This window comes from Sus scrofa, chromosome 13, assembly GCF_054392235.1.
Source record: "Sus scrofa isolate SSC_HxYL_T2T_F1_AM1 chromosome 13, Sscrofa_HxYL_maternal_Yorkshire_Landrace_v2.0, whole genome shotgun sequence".
Classification (NCBI taxonomy): Eukaryota; Metazoa; Chordata; class Mammalia; order Artiodactyla; family Suidae; genus Sus; species Sus scrofa.
The window spans coordinates 216,281,139-216,300,782 of record NC_139395.1 but is presented as its reverse complement, the minus strand read 5'-3'; the positions used below and the strand labels follow the sequence as shown (position 1 = coordinate 216,300,782).

The following is a 19,644-nucleotide window of genomic DNA, read 5'->3' as shown; positions in this document are numbered from 1 at the left end:
CTTCTGCTGTTTTAAGCCACCAGTTTGTAGTATTGCATTTTATTACAGCTGTCCTGGTAAACTAATACATTATACAATTCTGCTATGCTTCTTTTTGGAGGGGGGTATACCAGCCGCATATGGAAGTCCCTGTGCTGGGGATTGAACCCAAGCCTCCATAGCAATCTGAGTTGCTGCAGAGACAATGCTGGGTTTTGTTTTGTTTTGTTTTGTTTTTGTCTCTTTTTTTTTGCCATTTCTTGGGCCACTCCCGAGGCATATGGAGGTTCCCAGGCTAGGGGTTGAATCGGAGCTGTATCTGCCAGCCTGTGCCAGAGCCACAGCAACACGGGATCCGAGCAGTGTCTGCAACCTACACCACAGCTCACGGCAACGCCGGATCCTTAATCCACAGAGCAAGGCCAGGGATCTAACCTGCAACCTCATGGTTCCTAGTCGGATTCGGTAACCACTGCGCCATGACAGGAACTCCAACAATGCTGGGTTTTTAACCTACTGCGCCACAGCAGGAAGTCTTGCCATGGTTTTAATATTGGGTCTTCACAGTCAGTTGATAAATGACCCCCAATTCCTTTCTTTAATATCACCTTTGACTGTGACATTGTACCCCTGCTTGATGTCCACATTTGATTGGCAGACCTTTGCTCAGTCTTTTAATTAAGATCCCGTGCCTCCTTGCTCTAACCTCAGGCTTCTGTTGTGCCCACAGACGTCGCATGGTGATTGGTAATTGCATATGTGAGCTCTGGAATCAAAATGAATGGCTGTGGAGTTCCTGTGGTGGCTCAGCAAGTTAAGAACCCGGCTACTATCCATGAAGATGCAGATTCAATCTCTGGTCTCCCGAAGTGGGTTAAAAATCCAGCATTGCTGCAAGCTGCGGTGTAAGTGTATGTCACAGATGTGGTTCAGATCTAGCACTGCAGCTCCGATTGGACCTGTAGCCTGGGAATGTCCATATGCCACAGGTGTGGCATAAAGAGGAGAAAAAAAAAGAATGGCTGCCACTTTGTTGCTACGTGGTCTTTCGGTGCCTTTGTTTTTCCCTTTAAAAGGTGAGGAAATAACTATTCTTATAGCATAAGATTATTATGGAGATGGAATAGATTAAAATATTTAAAATGCTTGGAACAGTGCCTGCCTTACATTTTGTAGATATATGACCTCTTACGAATCCTTTCAACTTCCCTGTAATGAAAGTATTATGAGACCATTTTAGAGATGAGGAAAACTGAGCCTCGGAGAAGCTAAGTCATGAAGCTAGAGGGACAGGATTGTTGCAGGCTGGGTTGTCAGATATGCAGGCTCCGAGATGGAGACTAATATGTCAGAAGCATATTAGGAGGTGAACAACCGGTGTGGAGGGGGTGAGTGTGGAAAAGACTGAACGGTCATGCAGTTACAAGTAAAGGCTCTCCATCCAGTGGGAACTCAGTGGTTTAAGACACATCCACAATTATTTAATGCTCTTTTTGGCGGGGAGGGGGGCTACGTGTGCCACATATGGAAGTTCTCAGGCTAGGGGCTGAATCGGAGCTGTAGCTGCCGGCCTACACCACAGCCATAGCAGCTACAGCCATGAGCTGCATCTTCAACTTACACCACGGCTCATGGCAATGCTGGATCCTTAACCCGCTGAGCAAAGCCCAGGATTGAACCTGCCTCTTCATGGAAACTAGTTGAGTTCATTATTACTGAGCCACAGCGGGAACTCCCTGATGCTCCCTTTTTAAGGCAGAGCCGAATTCCCCTTCCTTCCAGTGTGGGCTGGATTTAGTGACTCTCATCTAATGAACAGAAGAAAAACGAATGTGAGGAGTCAGAGGCTAGGCCATTCAAGGCACAGCTTACTCTCCCTGTGGGAGTGTCTGTTCTGGGAGAAGTCACCTGCCCCGCTGTGAGGACTCTCAGGCAGCCTAGGGAGGGTCCCTTGAGGTCATCAGCCCCCAGCCCCGTGAAGAAGCCATCTTGGATCTTCCAGCCCCAGTCAAGCCTTCAGATGACTGTGGCCTTAACATCTTGACTCCAACTACCTAAGACCTTGAACCAGCACAACTGAGTGAAGCTACTCCTAAGTTCTTGACCTACTTTAAACTACTATATGTTGGGATAGACACTAATACTCAGAGCTTTGGTGCTATACTTGTCCTTTAAGGTCGTCCCAAACTGGGGTGAGGGAAATAGGCCTTTGTACCCTAAATTGACTAGGCATTAGATATGGGCAATCCTATCCAAAAGAGACCATGACTTTGGGCAGTTTTCTTCAGCCTAGAACAAGTTTTGAACGGTGACTTTGCTGAGAGCTGTTGAGACCATAACACTGAGCAGCTCAGGGAACATGCCCTTTAGTCCTGGAAGAAGGGTCTGGCCAGAGCATCACAGCATCCACTAAAAGATGCTTAGTAGGGCCTCTCTTCCTGTCCCAGAAAAGGCGTGAAACTCACAGCGAAAAACAACACGGGACCCCATCTTCTATCAAAAGATGCCTACAATTGCAGCTGGACACTAAAAGCTGATCTAGCCCTGCTTCCGTGAAATACCTTCTCAATCCTCTCCTTCTCAATCTCTAGAAGAAGGCAGGGGAAGGAACAGAAGGAGGTAGCGGGCCTTGTGGAGAACACAGTGTGAGAGCCAGAACCATGAATTGCACCTTTGCACCATCACTAAGGATCTAGGGTCCCACTCAAGCCATGAGACTGACACTTTGACAGAGTCTGATTTTTAGTAATGAAATTGACCAGAATGTCCCAGTATCACCTAAGGTGTGGATAAGGGCTAGAAAAGATTCAAAAGGGAAGTGCTGGAGAAAAATGGACTGTTCTTCCATTTGGAATCCATCCCATAGAGACGGCTCAACAAACTGATTACAGCGATAATAGCTTGGAAATAAAGCTCTTTGCAGTGCACCAGCATTCCATATAGATTGTGTGCAACCTACACAAATGAGTGAAATACAGCACACTTGTCCTGGAAGAACAAGAAACGTTCTGTTGCAAAATAAGTATAAAGCAGGTTTGTTGAAGCAATCAAGCTTAGAATGTGGATTCTTGTAAGGTGTTTCTTTTCCTGTTTCCTGCATTGTCTACCAAGATTGGTATTTCACCGTTTTTGGTTTGTTTGTTTGTTTGTTTTTAAGAAATGATGGGTTTGATGGCGAGGGATCCACTTCTTGAATTGCAGAGCAGGCTGTGATTATTAAGTCCCTAATGAATTGTTTTAGCATTGCTGCGTTTGAGTTGCCAGGAAGCTATCCCAGACTGAGAGGGAAGCCCTGAGGCCAGAGAGGAGCTGAAAACTGAGACCTGATTATTGGGAAATATCCATGTATCAACCTTCAAAAGCTACTGTAGCTATAGCACTATCACTGTTGTCCTGTAAAATAAATTCTCAAGAGACAGGCACTCGTGATACTAACTCAGGAAATTGTGGAAAAATTCTCTTGTAACCCTACAAGTAAAGCACTTTAAAAACAAATATCGTCAACTATAACAGAAAAGACAAAAATCTTAATAAAAAAGGTAAAAGTCGAAAAAAAATAAATACCAGAATCAAAGAATTTTTAAAAAACAAAAAGCACTTCACTATATTTAGTTATCAAAACAATTAAAAATTTACTTCTTACTGGAAAAGTCCTTGTTTAAAACACCGACAAAGGATTTTATTTCAATAAACGTAGTGTGTTGCTTAGCACCGTACTGCTGCCCTGCCTGGAGGCAATCTTTCCAGAAAGCAATGTATTTCTTGTGTTTTATCTAGCCACTCTTGTTGGGAATAAAAAGACGACGACGTGCGTCTCAGGTCTGACGTTTTCATTTCCAGGCACTGCCGGGACCCAGGGCCTGCCAGCGGCGCTTCCCCACAATCTGCGCACGAATATGAATATTCAACACCCCGTTCCAGGGCGCGCGCCGGGGGAGTACCCACAAGCCCCCGCGGCTCCCGCGGGGCGGTCGAGGTCACTCGCGCTCCCCAAGACCTTGGCCCCGGGCCCGGTGGTGGGGACGGGAGAGCCGTTCCTCGCTTCTTTGCCGGCCGGGAGTGCGGGGCCGCGGAAAGGGCAGGGAGGACCACCCGGCCCGGAACGGACATGAGGCCTTCGCCCTCAGTGCCCCCGGAAGAAAGCGGGGAAGTCGAAAGTCAACGAGAAAAAGGCGATCGGAAGGGAAGGCACTCTCAGTTATCACCGCCCTAAAGCCAACTCAATAGCGCAGCGACTCCTCGCGCCGCACAGCCTGACGGGAGCTTCAGCCACAGAACAGGCTGCCCCGGCGACACCTCCTCGGCACCGCCCCCCGCCGCGGGGCACGCCGGGAGAGCCGGGTTTCCCCCTCCCTCTAGGAAACGGGCGAGGAGCAGGGTATTTCCGGTGTTACGACTGTCTTACGGAAAAGGAGGGGTTAGTTCGGTCCCGCCCTCACGCCCAGCGAGGGCGGGGCGAGAAGTGACAACCCCTCGGCCTGCGCTAAGGCCCGCCCCTGCACCGGAAGGAGGAAGGCCGGGGAGGCGACGCTACGTCCGGCGCGAGGTCACGTGACGCAACTGCCGGCGGACAGGAGAAAGGGGCGGGGCTCCGGGTGGAAGGGCGTGTCGGCTCTCTATCCTCTGGTCACGCGCAGCAGGAAGTGGCGCCCGAAGCGGATTATTCGAGATGGGGACCACTCTGGACATTAAGATTAAAAGAGCAAACAAGGTGTATCACGCCGGGGTAAGTGGGGTGGACGGGCCTGCAGGTTCTGTTGTCTCCGAGGTCCGGCGCATTTCTGGGCTTTCCTGGGCCGGGCGAGGCGCGCCTCCAGGTGCATCCCGGCCAGGTGCGTCCCGGCCAGCTGCATTCCCGCCAGGTCGGTCTCGCTAGTGCGGTTGGTTGCCGTTCGAGCGGTCCACGCCGGAATTGCTTCCGCGGCTGGGAGCCGCGCAGGGCCGAGGTGCTGGCGCTAGGTCTCCAACGCTAAGCTTGCGGCCCCTTGACCGTGCAGCTCGGCTTTGGGCCCGCGGGCTAGAGCTGTTAAGTGACCACTGAGGGCGGAGGAGCTCGGAGACCAAACGCCCCGTTCCTCACTTCTAAGGGGAATGCAAAAGTCTCATAACAGGCAGAATTAATTGGAAGCAGAAATACGCAGGCCTTGGTCAGCTCTAAAAACCGTGTAAAAGTTATTCATGTCTCTGGTTTTGTTGTTTTAAGAAGGAATATCGTTTTAAAATACGAGTCAAAAAAATCTTAATTATGCAATTAACAAGTTTTGCGCCACTGGCTCCCTAACCTCCTCAGGCCTCTGTTATTTGCCAAATGAGGATGCAAAGTTCCTCTTCCTCTAACTTGGGGAATCTCAGCCTTAGGAGTATCAGTCACTCCGGGAATTTAAAACTACAGTGACCCGGGTCTCACCCTTCAAAGACGTGATGTGCAGGTTGAAATCCCAGCCAGGTCTCACATTCTGTGGCATAAAATTGAGAGTAGACGTTAGTCACCTGAATGCAGGGAGGTCTCAAAAGGGATGTTAACACCTTTGAGTGCAAGATAATTCAGCCTGCTATTATTCACACAGGTTCAAGTGGTCATCTCCAGATTATTCATTACAAAGGGAAAAAGCTACCTTTATAATGGAGGAATCTGATAGTTATCATCCTAACCAAGACCAACAGTGAATACCACTTTACTCACCACTATGAGACTGACAATATGTTGGGAGGGTAATAGAGGGTCCTGGCACGAAGCACAGAGAAGGACACAACTCACCTGTGTAGTGTTCCTGCCAAAAGTGCTTCACTCAGGCCATGAGGAAACAGGTGTGTTCAAATTGAGACACATTCGAGGCAGTAATTGGCCTGGATTCTTTAAATATGTCAAAACAGTATTTTTAGATTCAAGAGAGGAAAGCTGTGACAACCAAGCACAATACCTAATTTTTGATGAGTAAATTTGAATATGGGCTATGTATTAGAGTCTTGTATTGGTGTTGAATTCCCCCAGTATGATATTCATATTTTGGTTATGTGGGAGACTACTCCACACGCTGAATTGTTTAGGAGTAAAATGTCACAGTAACTAAATTTTAAGTGGTCCAGCCATAAATTGTGTGTGTGTGTGCATGTGAGGAGCAAGAAGGCAGCTGTACCAAAATATTAGCAACTGATCGGAGTCCCCGGTGTGGCTCAGTGGGTTAAGCTCCAATGTCGTCTCTCTGAGGATGTAGGTTCAATTCTGGCCTCTCTCAGTGGATTAAGGATATAGCATTGCAGCAAGCTGTGGCATAGGTCGCAGGTGTGGCTCTCATTTGACCCCTAGTCCGGGAACTTCCGTATGCTGCAGGTGAGGCTGTGAAAAGAAAAATTGGTAACTAGTTGAAAGCTGTATGGATCTACCTTGTATTCTTTACGAAGAAAAAAAAAAAGCAGCTTTATTGAGATCTAATACCATAAAATTCAGTCTTTTAAGACGTACAATTTAGTTTTTTGGATTTTTTTTTTTTTTTTTGCTTTCTTAGGGTCACATCCATTGCATATGGAACTTCCCAGGCTGGGGTCACATTGGAGCTGCAGCTGCTGGCCTACACCACAGCCACATCAGCGAAGGATCCAAACCACGTCTGTGACCTACACTGTAGCTCATGGCAACACTGGATCCTTCCCACTGAGCAGGGCCATGGATTGAACCCACATCCTCATTGATACTAGTCAGTTCATTACTGCCACAATGGGAACTCCTGGGGTTTTAATACATTCAGAGTTGTGCAGGCGTCACCACCATCTAATTTTAGAACATTTTTATCAACCCGAAAAGAAGCCCTATACCATTAGCAGTCGTTCCTCATCCCCTCTCCCTCTCGGCCCCTGGTGATCGTGGAAGTACTTTCTGTCTCACTGGATTTGCCTGACTGGATATTTCACATAAATGGGAACATACAGCTTGTGGCATAGTGCTGTCAACGTCACGTGGTAGCCCGGGTCAGTTTTTCTTTTGTGTTTATGGCTGAAGAGTTTCCGTTGTATGGCTATGTCACATTATTCCATTCTTCTGTTGATGGACGTTCGGGTTCTTTTCACTTTTAGGTTGTTATGAATACTTCTTCTGTGAACATCCTAGTACAAGGTGGTTGTGGGGTTTTTTCAGCTGCACCTGCAGCATGTGGGAGTTCTCAGGCTAGGGATGGAGCCCATGCCACACCAGTGACAATGCCAGATCCTTAACCTGCTGTGCCACCAGGGAACTCCTATTACAAGTTTTTGTGTGGACACATGTTTTCATTTCTCTTGGGTACATACCTAGGAGTGGATTTTCTGGGTGATAGGGTAACTTTGTATTTAATTTTTTGAAGACCTACCAAACTTCCAAAGCCCCTGCACAGCTCTGCATTCCACCAGCAGTGTCTGATGGTTCCAATTTCTCCTCTATTCTATGCCCTTAATTTTTCTGTAGCTTGTGAAATAGGAAAGTAAGAATTGAGATAGGCAGTGACAGGTGATATGTACATTTAGCTTTGGTAACTTATTATCTTCATTCAAAAGTTAGCACGTTCCATTCAAAGATGTTATTCCAGCTGAGATGTTTTCTGTGGTTTAAAATATGGTATAAGTCATGAAAAGTACATTTGAAAAAGATGAAAAACTGGAATGGTCGGTTTTACACATCTTACCAAGCCAAGACCACTCTTCTCAGGTGGCAGCTCTGCCCATCAGGTGCACAGCCTTCATGCCCGGATTAGGAACAGAATCTGCGCTTGTTGGCTTTTCACAGTGTTTCCCGGTCTTCAGTCACTTTTGCATTTAGTGCATTTTACACTAAACGCATTTTAAAAGAAGACCTTCTGCAGTGGTTAGAAAGGAAACGCCAGTATAATTTCTCCTAAACAGAGGGTTGCTGTGTACAGTGACCCTTGAACTGGGCAACCTCCTGCATAGTTGAAAATCTGCATATGACTTTCCACTGCTTCCAAACGTAACTGTTGTTTGACCCATGATGACTTGAAGTCTTACCAATAACAGAAGCAGTTAACAAATGTTTTGTATGTTATGTGTGTTCTATACTGTATTCTGACACTAAAGTGAGCTAGAGAAAAGGAAACGTTACATAGAAAATCATAAGGAGGAGAAAATACATTTACCGAGTACTGTACTGTATTTATCAATACTCTGTGTGGTCTGTTGAGATAAAGCATCTGTCAGCACCTACATGCATATTGTCTTACATGATACAAATACTGTAGATTCTATGTGCATTACTAACAATCAGAAATCAAAAGGTAATGTAAACAGGGAGTTCCCTTCATGACGCAGCGGTTCACGAACCCAACTAGGATCCATGCGGCTGTGAGTTCGATCCCTGGCCTCGCTCAGTGGGTTAAGGATTGGGTGTTGCCATGAGCTATGGTGTAGGTCGCAGATGTGGTTCAGATCCCCTATGGCTGCGGCTGTGGCCTGTAGTTTAGGCTGGCAGCTATAACTGTGATTCGACCCCTAGCCTGGGAACTTCCATGTGCTGAGGGTGTGTCCCTAAAAAAAAAAAAAAAAAAAGATAATGTAAACAAATTCATATTTGTGTACTGTTTTTATTTTAACGATTCATACATTGTTAATGGAGAAGTAGTAACATGATGGCTTTTTGGTAGCTTAGTGTACTCCATATGATTGCTTTGCAGTAGCCTAGCCTACACATTAAAAATGCGTCATTATAAAATTGTTTTGGCACACAGTATTACATATTCACAATACAGGATTGGAAGCATTGTTATGTTAAAAAACTTACTTGTCATGGTAGGCCGATAGACTGTTTCTCCAATTACAGAGAAGCATAAGGTACAGTAATATAATTCCTTAAAATCAAAGTTGTAAAACAGCGAGAAAACTTAACACATTTATTTTATATTAAATATCATCCACTTATGCCTATGTAAGGGTAGATTAGTATCTGGGTGTATTTTATGTATCGATGACATAACTTTTTCTTACTTTTTCTGTTTCTTAGCTATGTGGTTCATCTTGTGAGTTTTTTCAAATTGTTGCAAATCTCCAAAAATGTTGGAAAAGATACACAGCAAGCCACACAGTTCAAACCCATGTTGAAGGGTCAACTGTATATGTATATATCATTAAAGCCAAAAATTTAAGTTAATAAATGTAATCATTTGACAAAATACACACCTGGGCATACTATGTGGGGTGGGTGACTCCTGTGATTCAGGATCAGGGGAGTGGGTGGCCAGCACTGTCAGGGCTGCTTCTGAAGCTCCAGCAGGCAGGCCTCTTGCCAGCTGGCTGCTTGATCAACTCTTGGTGCCCGCAGACAGCATGTGTGTCAAGCCTGGTTTGCCCCTTGGTTGTGCGAGGGAGGGGAGGGGTCCTCTCTTTCTCACCCTCCCCACTCTTAGCTGGCTGCCTGCGGGACTAATAAGTACAAGTTTGCACTTTTCTCTGTACATTTGATAGCGTCAGCGGGGAGTCAGTTGCTAAATATCTGACTCCTCCAGGGGCCTGCCAGACACAGCACCCCTAATTCTCCAGGTTTCCTTGAGGTGGCTGCCACCTATGTGAGCCTGACTCTTAGCTCCTGGGTGATTGTCATTCAAGTGAGAGGTGTCTGTGTCTGCGGTGACAGCCTCATGTTCCACTCGGAAAACACTGGCCTAGGGTTTTGTGAGCCTGGCAGCATCACTCCCATTTTACTAATGAGGAGGCTGCTGCTCAACAAGTTGAAGAATTTGCTTAAGATCACCAACTCTTGACAGCTGAAATCCAAGATCACCAACTAATTACCAACCTGAATTCCAGCTCAGGTCAGTCAGATTGCAAAGCATGTCCAGCCAACACCATGATACCACCTCCCTAACGATCCCCATTTCTGTGCAAGATGGAGGAATTTTTAATGTAGGGATAGTTTTTATTAATTTCCTAGGAGTGCTATGAATAGCATTGTAATATATATATATGTATTTTTGTCTTTTTAGGGCCGCACCCACAGCATATGGAGGCTCCCAGGCTAGGGGTTGAATAGGAGCTGTAACTGCCATCCTGTGCCACAGTCACAACAATGCCAGATCTGAGCCTCGTCTGTGACCTACAGCACAGCTCAGGGCAACACTGGATCCTTAACCCACTGAGTGAGTCCAGGGATTGAACCTGCGTCCTCCTGGTTACTGGTCAGATTCATTCCCACTGAGCCATGATGGGAACTCCAGCATTGTAACATTTCAATTAAAAAACTGCTATGGGGAGTTCCTGCTATGGTGCAGTGGGTTAAGAATCAAAATACATGGAGTTCCTGTTGTGGCGCAACAGGAACGCATCTGACTGGGAACCATGAGGTTGTGAGTTCGATCCCTGGCCTGCTCAGTGGGTTAAGGATCTGTCGTTGCCATGAGCTGTGGTTGGTGTACGCCACAGATGTGGCTTGGATCCCATGTTGCTGTGGCTGTGGTGTAGGCCGGCAGCTGTAGCTCCAATTCAGTCCCTAGCCTGGAACCTCCATATGCTGCAGGTATGGCCCCAAAAAGCAAAAAAAAAAAAAAAAAAAAAAAAAAATCAAAATGCAGCAGCTCAGATCATGGGAAAGGCGTTGGTTTGATCCCTGGTGGAGCACAGTGGGTTAAAGGATCTGATGTTGCCATAGCTGTGACCTGCACCAAAGCTGCAGCTCGAATTCAATCCCTGGCCCAGGAACTTCCATATCCTGTGGGTGTGCCCCCCCCCCCAAAAAAAACCCACCATGCACATGCAGACACACACACACACACCCGCTATAGGAATTCCTTTGTGGCACAGAAGGTTTGGATTTGGCATTGTCACTGCTACTTCTTGGGTCACTGCAGTGGCGTGGGTTTGATCCCTGGTCTGGTAACCTACATATGTCTATGCTCATTGATAAAACAATGGAGTTTTTTTAAATCACAGTTGAATCATTTAAAAAAAAATACAGACATAACGCATGCCAAGTTAACAACATTTTACAAAAGGCCGGAAAGTGAAAAGTCAGGTTCTTCCCCTCCCTGACCCCCTTTCCTGTCCCTGGAGGTATCCGCTGGCAGTCTCTGCCCTATTCCAGACGTTTCCTATGAGTAATGGCTGCACACGTACAGACACGCACACAGACGCACACACAAAACCTGTTCCTTTCGCCTAACAGTTCAGCTTTATCTTGGATTCCATATCACCACATCTTCGTCAATCCGATTCTTTTAAGACTTATTCAAAACAAATTTATTCAGCCAACGTCTGTTTATCTCCTGGGGCTTCTAGGTCTAGAGAGAGAGGTAAAGACCTAAAACAAAAGGTGCTGATGTGCTCGAGTGGGTGGATATGCGGGATGTGAGGGGAGCACAGAGTAGGTGTGGTGGTTCCAGCGCTGGGGAGGGGCCCTCGTGGAGCCCCACTGAGGTGGTGATGCTCCCACCTAGTTTTATTTATTTACTTATTTATTTATTGAGGGCTGCACCTGTGGCATATGGAAGTTCTCAGGCTAGGGGTTGAATTGGAGCTGCAGCTGCTGGCCTCCACCACAGCCACAGCCACGCCAGATCCGAGCTGCATCTGTGACCTACACCACAGCTTGTGGCAACGCCAGATCCTTAACCCATGGAGTGAGGCCAGGGATTGAACCTGCATCCTCATGGATCCTAGTTGGGTTATGAACTTGCTGACCCACAGTGCCCCCCACTCCCAGCTTTAAAAGCTGAGTCTCCCTCCCCACCTGGCACTGTCTCCATCAGAAGGAATAGACAGTGTGAACAAAGCGAGAAAAAAATGGAAGATATTTGCAAAGCGATCTTGAGTCCAGTAAATGACTTCTTTTACTCTGTTTCCCCATCTTTTACAGCCTGTCATCCTTATCTAATTTGATCTTTTTTTTTTTTTTTTTTTTAATGGCTGCACCCATGGCATGTGGAAGTTCTTGGGCCAGTGATTGAATCTGAGCCATAGCTGCAACCTACACTGAAGCTGCAGCAATGCCAGATCCTTTAATGTGCTGTGCCAGGCTGGGAATTGAACCTGTGCTTCCTCATTGACCCAAGCCACTGCCGTCAGATTCTTAACCCACTGCGCTGCAGCAGAAACCCCTTGACAGTAACTTTTTTAATTAATAGTTTTTAAATTGAGGTACAGTTGATTTATGAATGTGTTAGTTTCAGGTGTACAGTAAAAGGATACTGTTATATGTAAACATTTTTTTCAGATTATTTTCCATTGTGGGTTATTATAAGATAGTGAATATTGTTCCCTGTGCTATACAGTAGATCCTCACTGCTTAGCTGTTTTACGTGTGGTAGTTTGTATCTGTAAATCCCATGCCCTTTCCCATTTGGTAACGAAAAGTTTGTTTTCCATGTTTCTGGGTCTGTTTCTATTTTGTATATAGATTCATTTGTATTATTTCTTGGATTCCACATATAAGTGATACAATATTTGTCTTTCTCTGTTTGACTTACTTATATGGTAATCTCTAGGTCCATTCATGTTGCTGCAGACGAAATTATTTCATTCTTCTTTATGGCTGAGTAATATTCCGGTGTATGTAAATACCACGTCTGCCCAGGCCAGTGGTCCTGTTGATGGGCATTTAGTTTGCTTCCGCATCTTGGCTATTGTAAAAAGTGCTGCTGTGAACATTGGAGCGCACTCTCTTTTCAAATTAAAATTTTTGTCTTTTCTGTATATGTGCCCAGGAGTGGGATCACTTGATCATATGGTTGTTCCATTTTTAGTTTTTTTAAGGAACCCCCATACTGTTTTCCGTAGTGGCTGCACCAACTTACATTCTCACCAGCAGTGTAGGGGAGTTCCCTTTTCTCCACATTCTCTCCAGCATTTATTACTTGCAGACTTTTTGATGATGGCCATTCTGATCAATGTGAGGTGGTACCTCACTGTAGTTTTGATATGCATTTCTTTAAAAATTAGCAATGTTGAGCATCTTTTCATGTGCCTCTTGGCCATCTGTATGTCTTTGGAGAAAGTCTATTTAGGTCTTCTGCCCATTTTTTAATTCTTATTTTAATTTTTTTGTCTTTTTGCCTTTTCTAGGCCTGTTCCCAGGCTAGGGGTCAAATCAGAGCTGCAGCCACCGGCCTACGCCAGAGCCACAGCAACCCGGGTTCCAAGCCACATCTGCGACCTACACCACAGCTCACGGCAACACCGGATCCTTAACCCACTGAGCAAGGCCAGGGATCGAACCCGCAACCTCATGGTTCCTAGTCGGATTCGTTAACCACTGCGCCACGATGGGAACTCCTTATTTTTATTTTTTAAATTGAACTGTATGAGCTGTTTGTGTATTCTGAAAATCAATCCCTTGTCGGTTTTATTATTTGCAAGAATTATTCTCCTATTCTGTAGGCTGTCTTTTTGTTTTGTTGCTGGTTTCTTTGGCTGTTTAAAAGCTTTTAAGTTTAGGTCCCATTTTTTTTATTTTTGCTTTTATTTCTTTTGCCCTGGGAGACTGATCTAAGAAAGTATTGCTGAGGTTTATGTCTGAAAATGTTTTGTGTATATTCCCTTTTAGAGTTTTATGATGTCATGTCTTAAAATTAGGTCTTTATTTTTTGTCTTTTCTAGGGCTGCACCTGTGGCATATGGAGCTTCCCAGGCTAGGGGTCTAATCAGATATTTAGCCACCGGCCTACACCACAGCCACAGCAACTCAGATCTGAGCCGTATCTGCAACCTACACCACAGCTCATGGCAACACCGGATCGTTAACCCACTGAGCAAGGCCAGGGATGGAACCCACAACCTCATGGTTCCTAGTCGGATTCATTAACCACTGAGCTATGATGGGAACTCCAACAATTAGGTCTTTAAACAATTTGTGTTTATTTGTGTATGTGGTGTGGTTTACCTGAGACTGTTCAGTTTTTCCAGCACAACTTGATGAAGAGACTTTGGCAGTGATTTTTTTTTTTTTGTCTTTTTAGGGCCGCATTCGTGGCATATGGGAGCTATATCTAGTCACTTACGAAGGAGCATGATAATGTGAGAAAATGGAATGTGTACGTGTATGTGTAACTGGGTCCCCATGCTATACAGTAGAGGAAAAAAAAGGCAATAGTTTGTATCTATTAACCCCAACCTCCCAATCCTCCCCACTCCCTCCCCCTCCTCCTTGGCAACCACAAGTCTATTCTCCAAGTCCATGATTTTCTATGGAAAGGTTCATTTGTGCCGTATATTAGACTCCAGATGTAAGTGATATCATATGGGTTTTTTTGTTTGTTTCTTTTTGTCTTTTTGCCTTTTCTAGGGCCACTCCTGTGGCATATGGAGGTTCCCAGGCTAGGGGTCGAATTGGAGCTGTAGCCACTGGCCTATGCCAGAGCCACAGCAACGCCGGATCCTTAACCCACTGAGTAAGGCCAGGGACTGAACCTGCAACCTCATGGTTCTTAGTCAGATTCGTTAACCACTGAGCCATGACGGGAACTCTGGTATCATATAATATTTGTCTTTCTCTTTCTGACTTACTTCACTCAGGATGAGAGTCTCTAGTTCCATCCGTGTTGCTGCAAATGGCATTATTTCATTCTTTTTATGGCCAAGTAGTATTCCATTTTGAATATATACCACTTCTTCCTAATCCAATCATCTGTCAGTGGATACTGGGTTGTTTCTATGTCTTGGCTGTTGTGAATAGTGGTGCAATGAACACATGGGTGCATGTGTCTTTTTTAAGGAAAGTTTTGTCTGGGTATATGCCCAAGAGTGGGATTGCTGGGTCATATATATGGTAGTTCTATGTATAGGTTTCTAAGGTACCTCCATACTGTTCTTCATAATACAGTCAATATTTTGTAATAACCTATAAGAAAAAAGGATCTGAAAAAGAGACATACAAACAGACACACACAAAACTGAATCACTGTGCTGTATACCTGAAACTAACACAACATTGTAAATTAACTATATTTCAATAAAGTAAAAAATAAACGAATCATATGTCAAATAAAATGGTAATAGAAATTAGAAGATATTTAAGCTCACAGTTATAAAAATACCACAAATCAAATCTAGTGGGACATGGCAATAGAGCATTATTTTAGGGTCTCCCTGCATCCCCACAGAACTGCTTTGGAGCAGCGTCTTCTGTGGGATCGAGGCAGTGACTCTATTTCTTCCCATCTCTCTCTCTCTCCCTCCTTGTCCCCTGCCCGTCTCCTGAAGAACCTGGGTGGGGCTACAAGGATGTTTTGCTCATACAATAATTCACCAACCTCTTAAAAACAAAAAACTTACGGGATGCAATTAAAGCTGTATTGAAAAATGTCTGGGGATTTCCCTTGTGGCACAGTAGGTTAAAGGTCCAGTGTTTCCACTGCAGCAGCTTGGGTCTCTACTGTGGTACAGGTTCAATCTCTGGTTCAGGAACCTCCATATGCTGTAAGAGATGAATGCAACATAAGTGTCCATCAACAGATGAACAGATAAAGAAGTTGTGGTATAGATACTCAATGGAATATTATGCAGCCATTAAAAAGAATGAAATAATGGCACTTTAAGCAAAATTCAAGACTAATAGTTTTATGAATACATTGATCAGAAAGGAAAAACCCCTATCTTATCGATATATTATAGATTTTGCTTTGTATTTATACATGGTATTCTAGGTGTAAATTCTAGACAAATGCTGATAAGATCCTAACTTTGATATACCCCCAAAGCTACCCATGGATCCCCCCATTGTTTTTGCTTTAGGACACTCGTTCCTCAGAGAATGGTTCAAATAAATATGGGAATGGGGACTTCAGAATTCCTGTAAATATGGTTGTCTTCTGTCACTCAGAAATAGACAATAATAGGAAAGGACCCCAGATTTGATCCCCCGGAGTGTCCTTCACAGTGTCCACAGCTCCAAGAGGAGACCTTCTGCAGGGCGTGGGAACGTCGCCATGCCACCTTCTCCCTGAGACCCCCCCCACCGTGAGTTTAGAAGTTTGACTTGTGTTTCCAAAGCTCCATGTATGGTACCAGACAATCAGGAACGTGAAAAAAAATTCCCTAGTTCCGTATTTCCAGCAAAAGTTTTCATACCCTATGCGGATGCTTAGCTGATTAACTGTTTTATAACAACACGTGGTACTTGCATGGCCCTTTCTGACCCACACGCTGCTTCAGTCCTCACAAGTACCAAAGAGATGGCATTTCCTCCCATTTTACGGTTGTGGAGATGGAGGCGCAGATCAGCGACAGGCCAAGGGCATTGATGTTAAGAGTGAATGTTTGAAATCACATCATTTTTATTCCCAAGCCCAGAACTCTGTGCCTTCTCCCGCTGTAGGATGGGGCTGATAACCTGCTCAGAGGTTTTGTTGTGAATTTGAAATGAGATAATGTTTTAAGACATTTATTATATAGGTTCTGACCTAAAGTAGGGGTTCAGCTGATAGATGGTGGTACTTTTCGTTTTGTTTTCACGAGGTCATTTCAGACTCAGAATTGCTCTGTCTTGATGGTAATCACATCATTTGTACCCTTACAAATAGCATAGTCAGTGCGCGTCATATGCGATACAGATGGTTGGACGTCTCTCCACGGTGGGCTTGGAGGATGGAGGGCCGGTGACCCAGGAGAGCAGATAGAGGTGACAGCATTTTGGGCACTGAAAGCTGGGCGTGGTTCTGGCACTGCCGTGCCCTTTGCTTGGTGCAGTAGACGTATCCCTGAACCAAAAGTTGGATTCAAGTGCATCGTAAATCACATTATATTTTCAGTGTGCTAGAGAAGCTTATTGGTTAAAAGAGCCCTGCAGTAAATCTTTTTGTAACGTAAATATAGTTCATTTGTTTTTACAAGTAAAGAATGTTTTATATTCTGAAATCCTGGCACACATACTCATGAAAATGACACTGTTAAATGTTACAATTGTGAAAAACATAAATTGGAGATTGACTGTCCAGCATAGCCAGTTACATGGTAAGCAGTTTATGCATGCTGGGCTGATTATTGCTACTGCAAGAACTTCTGGATTTGTGTTTTGTCTTATTTGGCTTTCATTTAGTTTCTTGTTTTTTAAAAAAAGATTAAAGAGGAAAAATCCTTTACATGCCATTTCGCTATTATGAAGAAAAATCGTAAAGCTGGGACAGTAGGCAAGAAAGGCTCTTCTACTTTGTTCTACTGGATTCTTGATACACGAATGGTCGATTATAGTGAATGCTGGTCCAGATAGAGTATAAAGGTGTAAAACCTTGAGAAGTTCCTGCAGAGTCTCTGCAGTGCTGGGATGCAGGTTCCATTCCTGGCCCAGCACAGTGGATTAAGGATCGAGTTGCCACAGGTGTGGCTCAAATCTGATCCTGGGCCTGGAAACTCCATATGGTGTGGGGTGGCCAAAACAGGGGGGAAAAAAATGTAGGAGTTTTGGAGTTCCCGTCGTGGCGCAGTGGTTAACGAATCCGACTAGGAACCATGAGGTTGAGGGTTCAATCCCTGCCCTTGCTCAGTGGGTCAAGGTTCTGGCGTTGCCATGAGCTGTGGTGTAGGTCGCAGACGCGGCTTGGATCCTGCGTTGCTGTGGCTCTGGCGTAGGCTGGCAGCTGCAGCTCCGATTCGACCCCTAGCCCGGGAACCTCCATATGCCTCAGGAGTGGCCCAAGAAATGGCAAAAAGACAAAAAAAAAAAAAAAAGTAGGAGTTTTGAGCTCAGAGGGATCTCAAGATACTTTTGTTGTTGGGGGGAGGGGGAGCTGTTTAAGGAATGCAGTGATCTGAACGTTAAGGTCATTTTTCTCACCAGTAGTCTAATACTCCTAAAAAGACTTGTCTCCTGGTCCTAGCCCAACCCTCACGGAATGTCTGATTTTCAGAACCATCCAAGGTGGTTTGAACCCTCGGATGCGCTGGGTGTTCATGTAGTTTGGTGTTTGCTGCAGCAGGTTCTGCACTGGCCTGAGCATCGGAGACCCCTGCCTGGCCTCCGTGGGCCTCCCATTTCTAGACTCTGCAGCAGCTGGGTAGGTCTCGACCTGTCACCGCCACCCATGACGCCCTTGCCCCTCCCCTCCCCCACAGGCTGCTGTGACTCTGGCCAGGTGGTAGAGTTTTCCTCTGCCTTCCTCTTGATGCAGAGTCCGCAGTCCAGACCCCCAACCTTACAGGTCCCGGGTTCAGCCTGTGCAGCCAGCCATGTCCTCTCCGGGGGCTGAAACTGGCAGTCCTTGCCCACCACCCGCTCCCACAGTGACTGTCCAGGGATTGTCCCCCAGCGCTGAATCCCCCCCCCCCCCCGCCCCATGTGCTGCACAGGCAGGTTTTGGGGGGTGGCACCTCTCTTCTCCCATTGTTTCCCTTCCCTGGCTCCTTTGTCGCCATGTGCTCTCCAGCCCTCTTGCTTGTCACTGCTCTCTTAGCACAGGCAGGTTCCAGAAAAGTTCTGAGTTGAAGCTGGTTTTCCATTTATTTCTTGTGTTCATCTAAGCTACACTTGGGAGTTTTTAACCCCTTTGCTCTGAATATTTCTTGATTTCATTCAAAGATTTTAATCAGGTAGTTGTCCTATGTAAATGGACTTCATTTACTAGACGAGGCTGACACCTGCCCCACGCCCAGGTAGTGTTCCCAGCTTTGATTCTCTTGGGAAAACAGACATTTATCTGTAGCTGTCAGCCGGGGGGCGGGGGGGGAGCTGACCTGCATCCCCTCCCAGGGAGCGCACGAGGGCCAGACTGTCTCCGAAGAGCGTTATTAGCAAGTCAGCAACTGATGCCAACAAAAAGAGCACAACACACCAAAGCCAAGAAATAAACTTTGGCCTATTTGGACAGAGGGTTTAGGGAGAGGTTACTTAGTGCAGTGACTCGCTTCAGGCCCGTCCCCATCCCTGCGTGGGGCAGTAGATCCTGCCTTGTGTATGGATGCTTACAGGCCTCGAGGTCCTGGTTCTTTTCAGATACTTTTCCGTAAAGTCGCAAACAGGTAAAGATAAAATTTTTGTAAAATTCCTTTGTGAAATAAAGAATGCTTATCAGTTTCAAGTATGATCCTCCACCTGCACGTGGGACCTTCTGGGCACGTTTGTATGGTGAGCAGCTCTTAAAAAGGCTGCCTTGGTGTTTTACTGTCAGCATGGCTGTGGAAGAAAATTCAGGTTCAGAGAAATGGTACCTTTCTCAGGGTGATGAAAAGTATCTCTTCCCTTTTAAATCACAAGCTACAGTGAGTGGTTCCTCATAACAGCTCAATAAAATGAACAGCATTGTTTGTTTAGGATAAAGATTCTACCCCCCCCCCCCCAATTCTAAGCAGTGAGACTCTTTTACTAAATTAAATCTCACAGAGCATTCTAATATATCAGTTTTAATAAATACAATATCCATTGAAATAGTTCATCTTATAAGCAGATAAAAACAGAGCTCTTTCGTTTTGCTCCACTCCCTGACCCTTCCTCACATCCCAGAGTGGCTGCTGAGGCCTCTGCACACACCTCGGGCCCAGTGGTCCACAGATTGAAAAGTACTAATTGTAGGATGTAATGACCAGTAGAGCCAACAAGGTTGAAGTTTTTTTGTAGCAACCCATTTTATTTTATGCCAAAACATAGGCTCCGTTGACTTTTTTCTTTTTTAGCTGCCCTGTGGCATATCAAGTTCCCGAGCCAGGGATTGGAATCAAGTTGCAGTGTGACCTACACCATAGCTGCAGCGGTGCTGGATCCTTTAACCC

At 45.4% G+C, this 19,644-nt stretch overlaps 1 protein-coding gene and 2 long non-coding RNA genes across 13 annotated transcripts in view; 2 read left to right on the top strand and 1 right to left on the bottom strand.

Annotated features, from left to right (window-relative positions):
- Nucleotides 1–19,644, bottom strand: part of LOC146397887 (uncharacterized) — a 419,652-nt gene that overhangs the window by 14,317 nt on the left and 385,691 nt on the right. The gene's annotated exons all lie outside the window — the stretch shown is intronic.
- The window catches only part of VPS26C (VPS26 endosomal protein sorting factor C), a 53,001-nt gene continuing 37,908 nt past the window's right edge, over nucleotides 4,552–19,644 (top strand). For all 11 annotated transcript variants that reach the window (XR_014825177.1, XR_014825180.1, XR_014825181.1 and 8 more), the window contains exon 1: nucleotides 4,552–4,705. Coding sequence is in view for 3 of the 11 variants with exons in the window: in XM_084992139.1 (XP_084848265.1) it covers nucleotides 4,649–4,705 (57 nt within the window). In the remaining 8 variants the exon portion in view is untranslated. The remainder of the gene's footprint in view (nucleotides 4,706–19,644) is intronic.
- LOC146397890 (uncharacterized) lies at nucleotides 13,012–16,780 on the top strand. Its single transcript, XR_014825199.1, has 2 exons — nucleotides 13,012–13,583; nucleotides 14,267–16,780. It is a non-coding gene; the product is annotated as an uncharacterized LOC146397890 (long non-coding RNA).